Source organism: Xyrauchen texanus, chromosome 24 (genome assembly GCF_025860055.1).
Source record: "Xyrauchen texanus isolate HMW12.3.18 chromosome 24, RBS_HiC_50CHRs, whole genome shotgun sequence".
NCBI lineage: Eukaryota > Metazoa > Chordata > Actinopteri > Cypriniformes > Catostomidae > Xyrauchen > Xyrauchen texanus.
Window position 1 is genome coordinate 22,158,736 of NC_068299.1, and position 19,970 is coordinate 22,178,705.

General features: G+C 39.8%; 1 protein-coding gene across 17 annotated transcripts in view; it reads right to left on the bottom strand.

Moving 5' to 3' along the window:
* Positions 1 to 2,470, bottom strand: part of LOC127617679 (calcium/calmodulin-dependent protein kinase type II subunit gamma) — a 94,053-nt gene extending 91,583 nt beyond the window's left edge. For 2 of the 17 annotated variants that reach the window (XM_052089714.1, XM_052089717.1), the window contains exon 1: positions 2,156 to 2,462. In XM_052089714.1, the coding sequence (XP_051945674.1) occupies positions 2,156 to 2,220 (65 nt within the window). In that variant the 5' untranslated portion in view covers positions 2,221 to 2,462. Of the gene's footprint in view, positions 1 to 2,155 lie in introns of all 17 variants that reach the window. The other 15 variants (XM_052089716.1, XM_052089710.1, XM_052089721.1 and 12 more) reach the window with 12 other exon arrangements.
* Between the last annotated feature and the right edge of the window lie 17,500 nt (positions 2,471 to 19,970).

Genomic DNA, 19,970 nt, shown 5'->3' on the forward strand with positions numbered 1-19,970 from the left:
ACAAGTTGCAAGCTGCAGACAGCGGGGGTGAGAGACGAGCGTCTCCATGTTAGAGTGCGCATCAGAACTTTACATCTCTCCCGGTCTCGACTCCCGCTCAGATTGAGTCTCTTCCACAACTGGTTGAAGCAGCTCTGACAGCACAGAGAATGACAGTTTTGGAGTTTGTGCTTACTTACATGTCACGCTCCCGTATCTATAAAGATATATCGCCAAGATGCGATCTGTGTTTCTATCAGACACTCGTGCTGCAGCGCTCCTCTCGTCTCGCGTATCATCATTATAGTTTTATATGATCTCAAGTTATGTTAAATGACATGAAGCATCTATTCGCCAACGGAATTATTTTATTATTATATCCACGAATACACCCACAAGAGTTTTGTAGACAGCTGGAGGCGGCACGAAATTTGACAGAGGTGGTCACCTAGTAATTCTTTATGCAGGAATCACCCTGTACTTTGATGTACCCATTTTTTTATTTTTTCAATGTTTCAAAAATGTTATAAATACTTTAGTGTCGATGAATACCATTGCATTCCCTTTGTTTATTTATGAAATGTACATTTATTTCGGAAATGAAGGCATTTTCTCTGTGCACTCACAAAACAACTCAGACACAACAATACAGATCTATAAATGCAAACCATCTCGTGATATTCTCCTGCAAGAGCAGAATGAGCACTAATAAGTAAAAAAAATCGAATAACTCAGAACGCCAATGAAGTGCCCTTTATCCAGCTGAATGTTAGACATTGAAATATTTAATAGTTAGACCTCTATGATTCAGCTTTCAGTAAAGCATGTGCAAAATAAAGACAACTGACCAATACAGCACCTGTATGAAATGCTGGCCACATGACACGACAAGGCTAGTAGAACCCATTAGAACAAATGCGGCTCGTGTGATACCGTTCAGATTTTGTCACGTCACATGCTTGAAATATGCATGAGCTGTCACAACGCAAACACCACAGCGCAGATTTGACACAAAAGTATAAACTGACCTTTAGGCTAATACTGAAAATGTTTCTGCACCAAAAAAAAAAATTCCAAACAGGTTTTCAAATCTCACTGTATTGGTCAAACATGTTGCCCCAACCCAAACTTACGCCATTGGCTGAGAGCCGCCACCGAGATTTCTGATTGGCTAACATGAACAGGCTGAGGTCAGATTCTGTTTAGCTGTTTACACAGGAAAATGTGTTCTCTCAGGACACTTTTTGATATCTGTCAAGTAATAGGGGCATTTTACACATGCTATTCCATAAAATTTTAATTGAACAATAACAACAGCTTAAATAACAAATGGAGCTGTTTATCTAACGTCACACATAGGCTAGTACGTGAAATTTCACAATCAAAACTGTATGAAAGCGAGAACTACTGCAGCATATTCACTTCCTTTATTTTGTGTTAATGCTTTTGGCGGCTGGCCAACAACTGGTAACAAATGTAATCGACCACCCAATGACGGTGTGGCATATGATGCTCAAAAACGCAGCCAATTTTCTCGTTACACAAGTCTGCAGCAAAGCCCATCGTCCTGCGTGACAGCAGTCATCATATAATTTGAATAATGTTGCTGAATGCTGTAAAAGTTTGGTTGTGCATTAAAACAAACACAGGGGGATGGTCACAAAGCTAAACGCCTCCAACTCAAAGGTTTACCCTTTCAAACCTATGTCCTTTTACGGCTAGATTTGTCGAAAAGTATGTCGAATTGCATGTTGCATCGTGACGAGACGAGGGCTTTGAAAGCACCCTGTAGCGCGCGAGTGTTAGAAACGCATCTAATGATAAACAGAAACAAGCGTCATGAACACAGACTTAATAACGCCAACAAATGTTTCACACAGACTAAATCGGGCGGGTTGCACTGGCTTTTTAACATTTAAAAGCTACATGTCTCTCTGTGTAGGCTGCTGTCAACACACTGAACTAATCATGCAAAACGATTAGACACATTGAAGCGAGTAGCGAGAGAGAGAGAGAGTATATGTGTGCAACGATTAGACAATGAAGCGAGTAGAGAGAGAGAGAGAGAGTATATGTGTGCAACGATTAGACACAATGAAGCGAGTAGAGAGCGAAAGAGAGAGTGAGAGTATATCTGTGCAACGCGTAGCACAAAAGCAGCGGTGCGGTCACTTACTTTCCGAGCTCTTCGTACAGTTGATATTCGTCTGTAAACCTGGTACAGGTTACAATTGTAGCCATGTTGCGCTCGAGGAGTATATTGCCTCTCTAGTGTCTTCGGGACCACTCAGGTTTCGATAGATCTCGCGCTCACTCTAAGAGAGAGAGAGAGAGGAGGAGGAGGTGGGGGAGAAGGAAGAGAGAGAGGCGCTGCTGGTAGGTAAGTGGTGTATGTCTGTGGAGGTGGACAGAGAAAACAGCCAGCCACGCGAGATTTTCTCCGTCGACGACGAGAAAAGAGATGGAAGTGACAGCTCATGTGCAGTTCAAGCACGCGACAAAATTAGAAAGGTATCACGAGCCGCATTTGTTCTAATGGGTTCTACTAGCCTTGTCGTGTCCTGTGGCCAGCATTTCATAAAGGATGCTGCATTGGTCGGTTGTCTTTCTTTTGCACGTTTGACCGAAAGCTGAATCATAGAGGTCTAACTGAAATTCATACAAATATTTCAATATCTAACTTTCAGCTGGATAAAGGGCACTAAATTGGCATTCTGCATTATTTATTTAAATTTTTTACTTCTCAGTGCTTGTTCTGTTCTTGCAGGAAAATATCACAATCTCAAACAAGGTCATAATCACAATATGGAGGATCAAGACATTTAAGAAATTGTTATTGCATTGTGGCCAGTCGAGAATGATTAACAGCCTGGAAGAAACTGAAAGAAAAATCTTAATATTGACAACTTCTTAGGACTCTTTTTTTTTATAATCTTTTTAAACTCCAGTTCATAACACGTGTCAAGTTTGTAAAAATGTTATCTATGTGTCCATGTCGGTAATCGTTTTGAAAAAACTAAAAACAATTAGATTTTTTTTTTATTATTTGTAGAAAATAATTTATATATATATATATATATATATATATATATATATATATATATATAAGGCTATAAAATGCTCAAAAAAGACTGAAGATTACATACAAAGGTGTAGACTACAGTCTTCAAAGACAAAGGACAACTGGCTCTAACAAAGACAGAAAGAGATGTTGAATGCCAGATGTAAAACTAAACAAGAGGATAAGTACATCAGAGACGCTAGTTTGAAAAATAGACACCTCACATGTCCTCAGCTGACAGCTTCATTGAATTCTACCCGCTTAACACCAGTTTCATGTACAACAGTAAAGAGAAGACTCAGGGGTGCAGGCCTTATGGGAAGAATTGCAAAGAAGAAGCCACTTTTGAAACAGAAAAACAAAAAGAAAAGGTTAGAGTGGGCAAAGACACACAGACATTGGACCGCAGATAAGATTTTATGGATGTGTTATGGATCTTAACACCACTGAGCTTTTGTGGGATCAGCTAGACTGTAAGGTGTTTGAGAAGTGCCCGAAAAGACAGCCACATCTATGGCAAGTGCTACAGGAAGCGTGGGGTGAAATATCACATGAGTATCTGGACAAACTGTCAGCTAAAATGCCAAGAATCTATAAAGTTGTCATTGCTGCATGTGGAGTATTTTTCGATGAGAACTCTTTGAAGGAAGTAGTTTATGAAGTTCTGAACATTTACATCAAATTGTAATAGTAATTTTTCATGTTATTAATGTCCTGACTATACATTGTGATCAGTTGAATGCCACTTTGGTGACTAAAAGTACCTATTTCTTTTCCATAAGAGCTAAATCTGTACATTATTCCAAACTTTTGGCTGCCAATATATATGGCATTCATTACGAACTAATTGTTGTGTATATATATATATATATATATATATATATATATATATATATATATATATATATATATATATACACAACAATTAGTTCCGATCCTCAATCTGATTGGACTAGAGAAGTTCCATGAGCACTGATGTGTCACTCTGCTTGTGTTCGTGCTGCTCTAAACTAAAGTGTAAGAGTAGTGCATATGTGTTAAGAGTTACTGTATAAGTGTCTCTTACATGTTTTTTATTTTATTTTTTGACATTACATATGTTAGACAGCAGGTGGTGGCAAAAGATCGTTTTTGTGTGTAATATGAGCAGTTGGTGACATGAAGTGAATCCGTTAGTCATTGTTTACATACAACAGCGCTCCATGAGCGCTCGTATTACTACTACACAACTACAGCTAGAAAATAGCTTTAAATGTATTCAAATGAACAACTGCTGCATTACGGCTCATCACAGCTGAGAGACACAACAGACTGATTCATTACAGAACTCACTACTTGCCTCTTACTGGAGTTTCCACATTGGAGAAAATGTACTGTTCAAAATGGCGAAGGACATTGCGGTTTCTATAGTGAAAGATTCTTTCACCGGCTACTGCAAAATAGGGAGAATTGCCCCCGATTGAATGGCGATTTTTCCACTGAGAAAGCTGATCGGCAGAAAGCTGACAGCATTTCTGCTTGGGTTTGGCAGCAGGTGATCACACACGCTCCGTGTGTCTCTCTCCCTCACACACTCACTCACATCCATCCTTGTTTATGCAATAACTTGGTAGAAACAGCACAAGCCGTGATACTATTTCTGAAGTGACATTTTTTTCATTACTGACGAATGCTCATTTGTTTTGAACCAGCAAAACTGATCATTTTTTCTTGAGATGTTTTCTCATGGTTAATATGATCTGAATAAAATGTGCCTTTTAAAAAAAAATATCAAAATATTTAATATTTTTTAAAACTTGTATATTTATTATTATTATTTTGTCACATGACAACCTGGCTAGTGGCTACCTACCTGTTGGTTACACCACATGACTCATTTTGGTGGACAAACATTTATTTTTTCAATAATTTCACCTTTTATTAAGACGGTTACACCAAATGACATGTATGACTTTATGCCCCAGAGGAAAATTACTTTGAACTCGGTAGTCATTGATCATAGTAGGTGTGTGTGTGTGTTTTGTGAGTTGCATTTTTATCAAAACAGTTTTTTTGTATAATTTAATAAATCTGGACAAAACATGAGTGCCATGTCATTGACACTAATTGCCTTGAACATGAACATAAAGATGCCTCAAATTAATTCATTGCTATTTTCCAAAACATAAGATTAGGTCCAAATAATAATAATAATAATAATAATGTTTGGGTTCTTTTTTATTCAATAATGTTATTATTTTTTAAATATTGTTTACAGATATTTAACCCACTCACTCATTGCTCCTTCTCCCCAGCCTCTCAAATGGGATAAATAAATAATAAATAAAAAAAAAAACTGTTAATGCTTACTATTATGCAAGTCTGCCTCAGGTATGGCCCATTAGGTAAACTATGTGGACACTTATCAGTCTTTAGAACAAGAATGTAAAAATGTAGTAACAATTCACCAGAGTAAACTGTCTCATGGTTTTAAATGCTCTCTCATTTTTCATGGTCAACCTTGTGGAGCAAAACACTGATTAGAAATGAATGCATGAGAAGTCCAAGGACTGTAATTACACTGAGGCAGGTTGATATGAAAGCTTAATTAGAGCTGAGTAGAGGTGGGTGGTTATTAATTGCAGTGCTCCTGTAGTGCTGTTGCTGGGTAGTGTTTTGGAATGATGTTGTGTTCAGTGCTATGATGGGATGGAACCGTGGGCAGTGTGTGAGAATGTGTCTTTGCATGCTGGGAAAAGCCACATTTTGGTATACTCACTTTCACTGCATGAGCTCAGCTGCATAGGTGGCTTGCCAGGGGTGGATGGCCACTTGCCAAACAGCATCAATTCCACATGAAAATGAGGTGCTATTAGCTAGACCATATTTTTATACATTTACATTTATGCATTTGGCAGACGCTTTTATCCAAAGCGACTTACAGTGCACATATTATAGGGACAATCCCCCAATCCCGGAGCAACCTGGAGTTAAGTGCCTTGCTCAAGGACACAATGGTGGTGGCTGTGGGGATCGAACCAGCAACCTTCTGATTAACAGTTATGTGCTTTAGACCACTACGCCACCACAATTCATATTTGTCTAAGTTTATTTATGTCATTAAAGTGACGTTGACTGTTCAGCCGACTGTACTTTTAATTATAATGCCAGAAAAACACATGGGACTCTTATTTATCAACATGTATTGATATAAAGTGATCTGGGATTGTACATTTAACAGTTTAGATTTTAATTACTGGTGTGATACAGAAGCATCTATAGAAACATTTGTTATTTAAACACTGTACATGGGTGATCATGGTTCATTTTGCATTTACAGTTGAGCTACACTAAAATGAAAGACTTACCAGCACTGTCAGGTCATGTCACTTGGTCTGCCCACATTATCACATCATCTGTGTAACTGAAGATCAACCAAAGCAAAGTAAGCTAAATATCAAGAGCTGTTCGTCAGGCTTGATGCAAATGTATTGTATTACATTACAGTGTAATACACTATAACACAACTGTTTTTAAATTGGTTAAGTTATCATCTTAATAATAACAATTTGCCTGTGATAAGTTGCCTACTGCCCCTTGCAGTGATGATTGGTATCACATCATTATTTGGTGTGAAACAGACTCATAGTATGCTTTTAGCATGGCAATTTTACTGAAATGCATTAAAGGTGCTGCTGAGAGTAATTTCAGCCATTTTGCTAACCTCTTCCAGCCGAAGACTATTCTAATATAAAACATCTTGACTTTTTTGGTTGTTTACAGAGCCTAGAGCCTAGTGATTTCTCAGGACACCTAGTTCATTGATATCTGTCAGGTAGTAGGGACAAATTATGTGTGGTACACTCTATAAAAGAGATGCCAAACTCAGTATGTGTTCAGGATGACTCATACCGTCCTTAGTGAGGGAGGATGCTGGATTTCTCACTTTCTTTCTGGGCTAACCCATTGTGAATTCTACCCAAAGCTTAAGTCCTTCCAACGATTATACTTTATCAATTCATCCATGCTAATTCCTGAATTTTCTTTCCTTCTTTTGAATGGGCACTCAAAAACAGGAAACAAAAATGGCTTCTGGACTATGACCTTTGACGAGTATACAAAAGATTTACATCCGAGTTTGAACACCTAAAATAACACCCAATTAATACAGTATTATTATTCAACAATTGACAATACAAAGACAAGGAGGGGCAGATCTGTCAGTCTGAAATGTGGTTTAATCAATGTATAACAAGAACAGTCAAGAAACAAAAGCTCCCAAGAATTCTTGCTGTGTAACTCTTAAACTAAACATCTGTTTTACATTATCTTTATGGTGTTCACTATTAGCCAACCTTATTCTAGATTCCTAAACCTTTTTGACCATTACAGAAGTATTCTATAAAATTTCTATATGGATTCTATAGGAATACTGGGTTCCATACACATATTTTTTTATGCAAATGTTTTTGATATTGCATTAACATGCAGGATGGAAACACCAATATGTGAATAAAATGTTGAAAATGCGCAGGAAAACCATATACACTTGCTTGAGGTGGACACATTTTTTATTCGATAGGACTACATTTGCATAAACTATGATGGGAACCCATTTATCAAATATATTCCTATAGAATTTATACTGGAATCAAAAAAGTCATGTGACTGCCTGATCAAGCCATGTGACTATCTCCATATAATTTGCTCATATCACAATCATCGCTTCTGAAATGTTGCTCTGGTTATTCTTAAATGCTGGACATAAAGCCTGTCCTCTAAATGATTGTCTACACTGTTAAAAACCTGGCAGCTGTGGTTTCCAGGATAATTATGTAAAAAAGACAAACTACTAAAAAATGTAAACCACTTTACAGAACAGTTTAAAACTGTTGTTTTTATGGTATATTTTATGGTGCAGTACTGTCATTTATATTATTACATGATAAACTTAATATATTAACCTGTATAAATCAGCTTTTCACTTTGTAATGTATTGTTAATCACCATAGTAATTACAAAAGTGCACATGATGACATGAATTTCATCAGAAGAGACCCTTCCTGGAGCAATGACCATTAAAAATGTAGAGACAGTGCTGTCACACAAACACAAAACACCATCAGGGTAACACATGTGAAATTAAAGTTTTGCAATAAACATGAACTAAACTACATCAGATATAACACAGACCACCCAAAAGTAACACTGCCTCGGGACAGCTATGGATGAATCTGTTCGTTCTTTGTGCTTATGCCTCCTGTTTTCTGGAGTTTGTTTTGTGGAGTATTTTACGGGACATTGGAATGATTACATCATCTGCTGAACTCATAACAGCTTGCTCACTGAACATTTGTTTTTCTGTCTGAGGAAACTGAATGGTTTTATATCGGCTGGAGTTTGTTTTGTGGAGGACCACACCTTTGAGACAGTTCTGTGAATTAATCTACACATGTGGGGGCAGCTGTGGCTCAGGTGGTAGAGCGGGTTGACCACTAATCGCAGGGTTGGCTGTTCAATTCCTGGCCCACGCGATTCCACATGACGAAGTGTCTTTGGGCAAGACACTGAACCCCAAGTTGCTCCCAATGGCTGGCTAGCGTCTTGTATGGTTGTTTGGTGTTGGTGTTTGAATGGGTGAATGAGGCGCAGTGTAAAGCGCTTTGAATACCGAATGTCTAAAACAGATTAAATATAAATAAGGAAGAGTACTTATTGTTTTAGCTGAAATTCAGGGGCAAAGGTTGATATTGGCTAATATCTACGCACCTAACGCTGATAATCAGGGCTTTTTTTATTGATCGTGAAGGTATGTTGCAAGCCACTGGCACCCCTTATGATATCATATTGGGAGGAGACTTTAATCTATTGATGGACTCAGTCCTTGATCATAGTGAAGCAATAGTGTCTAAGCCCCCTAGAGCAACATTGACGCTTCACAGGATGTGTAAAAATCTTGGTCTTACAGATATTTGGAGACTTTTGAACCCATCTGGTGAGGACTGAATTTTTTTTCATCAGTCCGTAAGATTTATTCTAGAATATATGTATATTTTTTATATCCAAATCCCTCATTTCATCTGTTGTGGATTGCTCAATTGGAAATATTTTAGTCTCATATCACGCCCTGGTGAGTTTAGAGGTGTTGCCACATACAGAGAAAAATAAATCATATATCTGGAACTTAATGAATCACTTTTACATAATCCTGAATTCCAACAAATGTTGAAGGCTGAAATCAGTGTTTATATGGAGGTCAACTGGTCCTCAGTCTCTTCTGTGGGTGTGGCTTGGGAGGCACTGAATGCGGTTCTTAGGGGCTGAATCATACAGAATGCCTCATTTACCAAAATATCCAAAGCCCAAGAACATGTGGATTTGGAAGGGAATATTAAAAGTGCAGAGGCAGAGCTGAAGCGCAGAATGTCGTCTGACGGCCTCTGAGAACTGACCCGATTGAAATACAGATATAATGCTATCTTTTCACGGAAAGTGGCGTTTTGGTTATTCAGGGCAAGATTTGGCTAGATATATAAAGCATAGAGTCTTTTTCTACCGTTCCCTCAGTGAAATCTGCTGGTGGTGAAATTTCTACATTATTATATTAATAATGCTTTTAAAGAGTTCTATCTTGATCTTTATGGTTCCAAATCTTTGTCTACTGATGAAAATATTAGAACTTTTGTGGAACCATTAGAACTCCCTAAATTGACGACTGAGCAAAAAAAATTATCTTGATTCTGAGATAACCTTGGAGGAACTTGGTAAGGTAATTATGGCCTTGCCTACAGGCAAGGCTCCAGGGTCAGATGGTTTTGCTGATGAATTTTTTAGATCTTATGCTACAGAATTGGCCCCACGTTTGTTAGAAGTTTATATGGAATCATTGAAGAATGAAAAGCTTCCGCCAACCATGACACAAGCCCAGATCAGTCTGATTCTTAAAAGGACAAAGATCCAAGCGAGTGTAAGAGTTACCGTCCAATTTCTCTGATCCAGCTTGGTGTAAAATATTTAGTCAAAACTTTTGGCTAACCGATTAAAGTTATGACATCTCTTATATGTATAGATCAGGTGGGGTTTATATGGGTCTGTATTTCTTCTGATAACATTGATCAATCGAATTGAATGATCAATCTCTGGTCACTGAAAAGGTGTTTGATATGGTAGAATGGGATTATCTTTTTAAGATTTTGGAAAGGTATGGGTACAAACAAACAAATGCAATAATTTCAATTAATTTTGCTCTGGATAGGGGCACCCAGAAAGGTTGCCCTCTTTCCCCATTATTTTTCAGTCTTGCCCTGGAACCATTAGCAGCCGCTATAAGAAAGGAGGATGATTTTCCAGGGGTGGTGGCAGGAGGTGTGGCACATAAACTTTTGCTTTACGCAGATGATATTTTATTATTTGTCTCTGACCCTACTAGATCTATGCCTTGCCTCCACAGAATTATTAATTCCTTTTCCAAGTTCTCAGGATACAAAGTCAATTGGTCTAAATCCGAAGCTTTGGCGCCTTCCAGTGGCCCAAACAGGTCATTAAGTATTTGGGTATTTTATTCCCATCAAATTTGTCTGAATTAGTTACAGTTCATTTTGACCCTTTAATTAAAAGGTTTTTGAGCGATGTAGGAAGGTGGGCTTCATTACATTTAGCGATGATTGTGAAGATTAATGTTTTTAAAATGAACTGTATTCCAAAATTCAACTACCTGCTGCAATCTCTCCCTGTAGATGTCCCCCTCTCTTATTTCAAGCAATTTGAAAGCATAACGAAGTCCTTCATTTGAAACGGTAAACGTCCCAGACTGCATTTCAACAAATTACATAAAAATGGTGGGCTTGGTCTACCCAAGATTTAGTTTTATTATTATGCATTTGGTCTCAGACCTTTGGCTCACTGGTCGCTTCCACCTGAGAGAGCCCCTCCCTGGTTTTCTACTGAGCCAATATATCGCCATTGCAAAGCCTTTCAATCAAACTAACTGGAGAAGTTAAATCACACCCCGTTATTTCACATTTGCACGTGATTTGGACAAGAGTGGCCAGAGTATTTAAACATGACCTTTATTTAAATATTACCTCAAGCATATGGCAAAACCCCAAATTATGTATCAATAAGTCCACTTTCTGTTGGTCAGCGTGGATTGTAAGGGGGGTTTGCTACACTTGGAGACATGTATGAGAGTGGAGTGTTGAGATCTTTTGAGAATTTGGGTCATTATTTTGGGATTCCCAGATCTCGGTTTTATAGGTATTTACAGCTGAGCCACATGCTCTGTTCAGTTTTTGGGAGTAGCACACCCCCCCCAAAGCAGCAGTTACTTTGGGAGAGGTGATTACTGTTTTTGGGAACGCTCATGAGGCATCAGTGTATTACTCTCTGCTAATTCAGAGTCTGAGGACGGAGCTTTAACATCTATCAAGAGATTGTGGGAGAAAGATTTTAACTTGGTATTGGAAGAGGGAGTGTGGACTAGGATTAAAAACAAAATCAAGTCTGCATTTAGAGATGCAAGGGATCACCTTATGCAATTTAAAATTTTACATAGATTTTAATGGACCCCCTCTAGATTATATAGGCTTGGTCTTAAAGACACACCCACCTGCTGGCGTTGCCAATCAGAAGATGGAGACACAATTTATGTCTTTTGGGAGTGTGTTAAGATTCAAGATTTTTGCTTGAGGGTTCAGAGTTATTTGTGTGACGTTTTGGGCACTCAAGTTTTACATTGCCGCAGACTTTGTATTTTGGGCGATTGGGTGGTCATAAATTTGGGGGACAAATTTATAAAAAATTGGGTTCTGACAAGTGTTATGATTGGCGGTGGAAGGGGGGTGGAAGTCGGATGGAGTGCCATTATTTCCAGAGTGGTGTGCGGAGATGGGAAGGGTGGCAGCTTTTGAAGAAGGGGCACACAATCTAGAGGATTGGGTAATTTGGACTTGTTTGTGGGAAAGTGGGGCAAATATCTGGCATTTTTGGAGGGCTCTTGGGGAGAGACAGTGGAGAGAGAGGTGTAGATGTTATGTGTGTGATTATTATATTTTATTTAATTATTTTTTCATATTTGTTTTTGTGTGTCTATAATCATGTGGGACCACTGGGGTGTTATTGTGGGTGGGGTTGAGGATTGGGAGGTGGGATGGTAATAGAGGGGGTTAAGTATTGATTCTGTTTGTAGATGTTCTTGCTTTTATTTGATAATATATTAATCAATAAAAATGTTAATCTGAAAAAAACATTTACATAGGAAGCAAACACAAGAACTTAAACATGATATTGCATCAAGTCCAGAATACCGAGACTTGAAGGAAAGAGGAAGAAGAACAGGTGGAGGAGAACATGTGAAGAAACAATGAAGAAGTGTGAGTGGGCTATGTCAGAGCAAACTTGGAAACTGCACAAGCATTAAAGCAAAAGGTAGGAGAATGAGAGAGGCGTGAGGAGGAGTGCAAGGTACAGGCATGTCACAGAAAGAACAGATAGATGAGAGAAAGTGATTTAGGGGGTGGATAAGAAACATGAGAACAAGTGAAGAACAATGGAAGTGCCGTTTAATTACAAATCATATCAATGCCTGTACTAATATTGTTCCCTATCGAGAGGTCTCTCCTATTGCGTAAGTAGCTTACGCTATGGGAAAACTCCGTTTCTCGAGAAATATTGAAGTCTTTATGTAAAACGCATTGCAGCTGCACAGCAGACAGTAATGAGCGAGGCAGCTCGGTCATTGGCTGTGCTGCGGCAACTGCTCGAACCAATGACGGGCGACTCTGAACGCCGCGACCAATGGGCGCGCGCCTCATGTTCGCGCGCTCAGAGCCCACCGAAATTAGCATAGCCAGGCTATATAATGGGCACCCCGTCATGCGAGTTCCTTTAGATTTAATCTCCTTCAGCGAAGACCTTCTCTTCGCTGGATCTTCCGGATTGTTGGAGTCTTTCGCCCGCCGTCGAAAAGCCTACAGCAGGACTGCTAAGAGGACGCCGGCGCCTTCAGCCACCTTCGAAGCCTTCTGCTACGCCATTCGGCACGCATCGCATATCCTTTACTGCAAGCGCTTGCCCCCGCGACGCTTTTTAAAGTAAAAGAGTAATTTTTCAAGGCGTTGTTTCAAATGCCTTCAGCCTGCGCCTCGTGCAGAGGCCCTCTTCCTGACGGAGATCGGCACGTCATTTGCACTCGCTGCCTGGGACCGGACCACGCAGAAGCTGCACTCATTCAGGGCGGATGCCCCGAATGCGACTCCTGGGCCTCGCCGGTGGCGCTCGCTTTGCCGCTTCGCCGCAAACGAGCCTGCTTCCACCGTGCTGCCACCTCTGTTCGAGCCACGCAAGAAAAAGCGCTGCTCACAGAGGCTGCCGGAGCACGTAGACTTCGGTGACGTCACTCGAGCGTTTGTGTCATTTGGACCTAACGACTGCAGAGTTGTCCTTAGGCCAAAGCACGGGTATATTCCTAAAGTGCTCTCTACACCCTTCAGAGTACAGGTGATATCTCTGGCAGCTTATCGTCCCCAGCAGGCGAAGCGACGCTAATTTACTCTGCCCGGTCAGGGCGCTCAGAGTATATTTGGAACGTTCTGCCCTGTTCAGACAGACGGAACAATTATTCGTATGCTTTGGCGGCCGCACTAAAGGTCTTGCAGTTTCAAAGCAAAGAATATCACGCTGGATAGTGGATGCTATAGCGCTGGCTTATGAAGCCAAGGGCCTTCAATGCCCCTTAGCCATCAGAGCTCACTCTACGAGGAGCATGGCCTCCTCGTGGGCGTGGTCGAGTGGGATACCCACTGAAGATATGTGCGGCGGCAGGCTGGGCCTCGCCTTCGACATTTATCAGGTTTTATAACCTACAGGTCCCCTCATTACATTCCAACATTCTATCAGCCTGACTATAGAATGGAATAGAGTATGTATATGCTGGGCATTGTCTCCTCCCTTATAAGGTCCGTCTCTGACCGACTTAGAGGATTTTTTATGCGTACCAGTACATAGAAAACGCCGTACATAAGATATGTGCTTGTGTTTGTACAATGAGCGCCCCACCTTGGGGCAAAGGCGCTCTGTGTTATCCCATTATATAGCTCGCCATTGGCCGGCTCGTGGAATAATCACTTTGCTTTAAGGCTCAGGCATCTGCCTCTGGCTTTATAGAGCGAAGTCAGCACGCACGGCGTTTTGCAGGGTGTTCCCATAGCGTAAGCTACTTACGCAATAGGAGAGACCTCTCGATAGGGAACGACTCGGTTACTAACGTAACCTCGGTTCCCTGAGAGGAGGGAACGAGTATTGCGTAAGCTGACGTGCTTGTGCTTGGTCAGTGCGCTTCAGTCGATTGAACCTAAAGGAACTCGCATGACGGGGTGCCCATTATATAGCCTGGCTATGCTAATTTCGGCGGGCTCTGAGCTGCGAATGCAGGCGTAGCGCCCATTGGTCGCGCGTTCAGAGTCACCCCGTCATTGGTTCGAGCAGTTGCCGCAGCACAGCCAATGACCGAGCTGCCTCGCTCATTACTGTCTGCTGTGCAGCTGCAATGCGTTTTACATAAAGACTTCAATATTTCTCGAGAAACGGAGTTTTCCCATAGCGTAAGCTACTTACGCAATACTCGTTCCCTCCTCTCAGGGAACCGAGGTTACGTTAGTAACCGAGTCGTTTTCTGTGGACAAATAACTGGATCATCTAATAAGACACAACATTATCTCCTTTAAGTGTTTGTGGAGTCACATGTGATCAAATCCTGACAGTTCCTATCTAGATCACATAATGGCCGGCCAGTCCATTGCATCACAGAGATGGACATTTTCTAATATACTAATGCCTGTTAAGTGCTAACTTTGAATGCAAAAGAATACCACAATCATTAACCTTCACTGTACTATTGTGTAAAAAACACTATTTCACAACACCATGCTATGGTGAAATAGTACATTCTGATAGAGGGTCGGGTAAATTACAAACATTCTTCCGTGTTCCTGATGTCAACATCACTGTTTCTTTTGTTGATGAGATAAGCCATTAGTGCACATATTCACACACTGAGAGTGTGACACAGGCCCTGTTTACAGCTGGTATTTATTTTGAGTGATCCTTTTGCAAGTGGACAGGCAAGACACATCACTGTTTACTCCTGCTCGTGATGTGGATATCTTTTGACCACTTGTGTTTGGATTCGAGGGGAGGGTCTCTGATTTCATAATGACATACATTAATCTCTATATCGGTGTATTACTGAATGATAAAAAGGTTGTTATGTCCCATGTTTGTTTTTTGCATTATTGCTGTTGAGTGTGTTTGATATTGTGTTTGATCCTGTTTTATATATTTATTTGTTTAGGGGTGACCTTACCTGTTAGTTGATATTGTTTGTTCTGTTTTTGTTAGTTAAGTTAGGTAAGCTTAATTGTATTTTTATTTCCTCCTTCAGGTTAGTTATTTTCTCTTTTTCCTTCTAGATTGTTTTGTTTATTATTTTGGGTCAAGGGTCACCCTGAAGCCAAATACCTGCAGCTTATTTTACATCTTTGACTAAAGTAAAAATAAAAGAGTGAAAAAAAATGGCACACACTTTATCCCAATTATACTTGCATTTAATCTATCTGCATGATGATATCTGGCTCATTGAAGAAGTTCTGTAAAGTCTCAATGATTGTGCTTTTTCTAAATTTTCATATCGGACAGTTCATTTCTTTCAAAATCACACAAACAATCACACAAAGTTTAAAAACTCTTCTTTTGGTCAACGTCCACACTAATTCATTTTCATTTGAAAACTCAGTTTCAAATGTCAGTTTACATAAGAATGCGGTAATGGAGAGCGTTTCAAAATGCTTCATTTTCAGTGGAGGAAAACACTGTTCTAGTGTGGAAGTGAGGCATAAACAAAGCAAAATTAATGCATTTTCTAACAAAAATGTGTGGACATGGTCTTAACACAGTGGTTGATTGACAGGTGAGTGGGTGGTGCTTCGCAGCTGTTCAAACACATTCGAACGGATGGTAGCGTTTACACTATGAGCCCAATGTGGTCACGTGTTTTCGATCTCCTCAAAATGTGGCTGAATTGGACAAATCTTGAAACGTTTTGAACCCCATTTACAACTTTAGCAGTGTTCTCTTTCAAACAGATCACCCAAAATACATCTTAATACCAGGTGTATATTTGTATTGGTATGAAGGACGATATGCAGATCGTCCTTCATTTGTGACTGGTATGGACAGACTGTAGTCAGGCAGCTTTGTTGACGCAAGCGCTGTCCCTTCACTGACTACTAGAACAAATCAGCCCTTTGCATGTGGCAGCGGTCCTTTTTAAACAAGTATTTGAGCTTGCAGACTCTGCAGATACTCTTGTATCTGCCTTTTCTGCTGCCGCTGTCTGAATCTAGCCAGGGAGTCCAGATTCCTCCATACAGTTGTGGGTCTGCCATTGGATCGTCAGGTGGATTGCGTGGAGGCACAGTGGTCCGGTTGTACTCAGCAAGTCTGGTCAACAACAGCTTGACGACCTCAGGCCATGCCAAATCTGCCCTCTCGTAGGGATCAGCATTGACACTGAAAAGCCAGACAGACTTCCCTCATTGATCTCGTCTCTTTTGTATGCCCTGCCACTGCTGCGGACCTTAAGGCATTGTCTGCAGAGGGAACCAGTCCCTGTTGCCTACGAACTCCACCCTCCCAATAGGAGCCTTTGCCTCCACGCGGGGGCCAATTACAGCCTCTTGAGAGTGGTTGGCATTCATGCTCATCCTCGAAAGTATTTGATTGGACAACAATTTGAATACATCAGTAAGTACAGGATGAGTCATCAATATTTTTGGTGCTTTTTCCTAAAAGTTATAGACTGTAAATGATCTCCCAAAAAGTAACATCTTTTCATCTTTTAGGAATAGACTAGCATATAGATGAACTCAAAGCTAACAGACATAGACTCCAATTTGGTTTCCATGGAGGCTTCATTTTCCACAAAGAACCGCAAATCATGCTGCATATGCAATGCAATATTAAATTAGATTGGGTTAAAATCTTTCAATGGATTCAAGTATGATATTTTTTATGTACAGTAATAAACATTACATTTTGTATTACCATTAATTAAATGCCTTTATAACTATTCTATCGATAGCATTGTTCTTACCGTCCAGTCATAAGCTGCCTATGTGATGGGGAACAGATGGGCTGAACGTAGTTTCACCCCCTCACCAGCCAGCTGGTCCAACACAGGCATGTGGATTTCTGAGACATGGTACCCAATGTCATTGTAGCATTGGTCATCCACCATCACAAAAACAATATGCGGGGCAACTTTGCCCTGGCCAGGAACTATGAAGTCAAAGAACTTCATGGTGTGTTTTAGTTCTTGCGCCAAGCAGAAGCAAGAACCCAGCAGCAACAACACATTCATAATTGGCCAATCCAACAGATTGCTTTCAAGTCCATTGACTAGCCCTTTGGCAACTCTTAATACTGTAAACCTTGACTTGACCCAATTCAGATTAACAGAGAAAGCTTGCTGTTACCCTTCATCATGGTGCAGTAAAGACCTTTTTTATCCACTGAAGCAGATTCACCTCTTTTAATTTAGTTTTTCTTTCAAATCGTGCTGTAAATGTAACAAGTACAGCAGCTCTTCTCTGAGTGTTAGGCCAAGATGCTGTACAGTACAGTAAGTTTGATTATCTTTGCAAGCTAAGCTGAATTGTCCAGTAGCAAATACTGATGTTTTCTAACTGCACATTGCTACATTCCTCTAGCAGTAACACCTACATGATCAGGATTACAGAACATTCACCAGACAGTGGCATGCATTAGATACAAAATATAAAATCAAGTTCAACCAGTTGGTGTCCAGTTCTTTTAAGTGAATGTATGCAGTCAGTTCCCCTCAAGTCTACACAGGTGTCCGAGAAGAGCAACCACTGGTGTAATTCATCACATTATCTATAGACATGTTCCACAAAGTTTGAAAAAAAAGTGTCTAAATACTTTTTGTCTTAACTTTTCAAACTATATCTGTTGTTTTACTATTCACAATCTAATGTCTTTTTGTGAAATGTTTAGCTTGAAAAACATGCAGGACAAATAAAATGATGTTATATTTAAGAATACTGTGTTGACACCACCTGGTCAGTAAGTGTATTACACTAAACTTCTGTATTAGTGGGTTGGAAATATTCTTGCTCCACATTCCTGACTTACAGGTTCAAAGGTCAGACATTAACGACAGAGGATATTGACACAAAACAAAAAGCATTAGTGCAAAAGAAGCAGTGCTTATGAGACCTCACATGTTGTTTCACTGATCCTGTAATTACCACAGAACCAAAGAAAGGCATTTACCTCATAATGAGTTCCCAGAACAGACTGTGGAGGTTGATTTTCCTGTATACAGGCTAAGTGATGCTTACTGTGGAGCTGTGCATGGAAGGGATACCACTGTGTTGATAGAGTTATTTTAAACCCAATAGATATTGCAGTTATCCCATCAATAAGGCCTCTATTCACACTGATGAGATGCACAGCAATTATATTAGTAGTTCACCCAAATATGAAAATTCTCTCATCACTCATAGCATGCTAGATATGACTTTTTTCTTCTTCTGAGAACAGAGCACAAAATAACTCCCTTTTCACTGTAAATGACTTCAAGCTTGATTAAACTTCCTAGTGCTTGCTACATGCGCAGAGCTCTAGATGGTGCTTGTGTAACGGTGGCCAGCTGATAGATAGCTGTACAATGTGTATAACCCTCACTCTCCTGACCTCAAGAGGTGCACGAGCAACTGACGCTAGAGGCTGTAACCTTTAACCTCCTTGTTAGAGCACCCGGCTCCCAAGCCGGTTCGAGTCCCGTACGGAGTGGGTAAAAAGGAGCGTCACACTAGGAAATGTAATCGAGCTTAAAATCATAATTGCCAAGGAGACTGCTGATGCCAAGATTTATAGTGAAAATAGAGTTATATTTGGGTTTGTTATCACCCAAAACTGACTGGATCACTTCAGATGGGCCATATTATATATACATTTATAACTTTATTTTTGTTCATCTAAGTTTCACTTATAATGGAAAAATTGTCATAATTTAGTTTTTCTAGACCATTATCCACCATCTCTCTATTAATTTATTTTATGCTGTGCATTTAAGACTTCTTTTCACATGTGCAATGATGAATAGCAAAATGCTTACTCATGGGCTGTGGTTTTCCCTTCTGATCCATTATACCAAATTGTTCTATAACAGCCTCTTTTTTCAAAGCCCGATTTACATTGATACAATTTCACAACACAATGTGCACTGAAATGTGCCGCACAAACTATAAAGGTTCAGCCACTCTTTCCTCATGTTGAAATCCTTCTGACAAATATGCAGAGCATTAGGTCGTATACACCCTCAGGAACAGAACATGGTTTGACAGATTATTTAGTTTAGGAATTACAGGCGTATCTATCCTACTTCCTCTTTATTAGCTCATTGTGACTCGAGTGCGCCAAGTTTCTGAATACAGATAAGTTTCAATACAGTCTTTTTGGACTAGGGAAAAAGTTTTGAGTCCAGCTTGACACAGCAACATTGGCTTGACCAATGGTGTGAGCTTGGGCAGAACTATCTGTTTATAAACAATAGAAGATGGGAGAGGTTTTCTGGATTCTGAAAACAGCGATTCGTTTTGTAATTCCATTTGGTGATGCTAGTGGCGCAGAAATGACAACTCAGTTAAAAAAAATGAATTAAACTCAACTCAAGACATGACCTTTTAAAAAATGAAAACACATTTCATCCATCCTTAAAATTCAATAGCAACAGCACAAATAACTCCAAACATACCTGTCCTGGATTAATGTTTTATAATAAACGTGTCATGTTGTAAAACCTACCAATTAAATAAATCAAAGCTGGTAACATTGAACTTTAGGGTCCTCTGCATTATAACAAAACAAG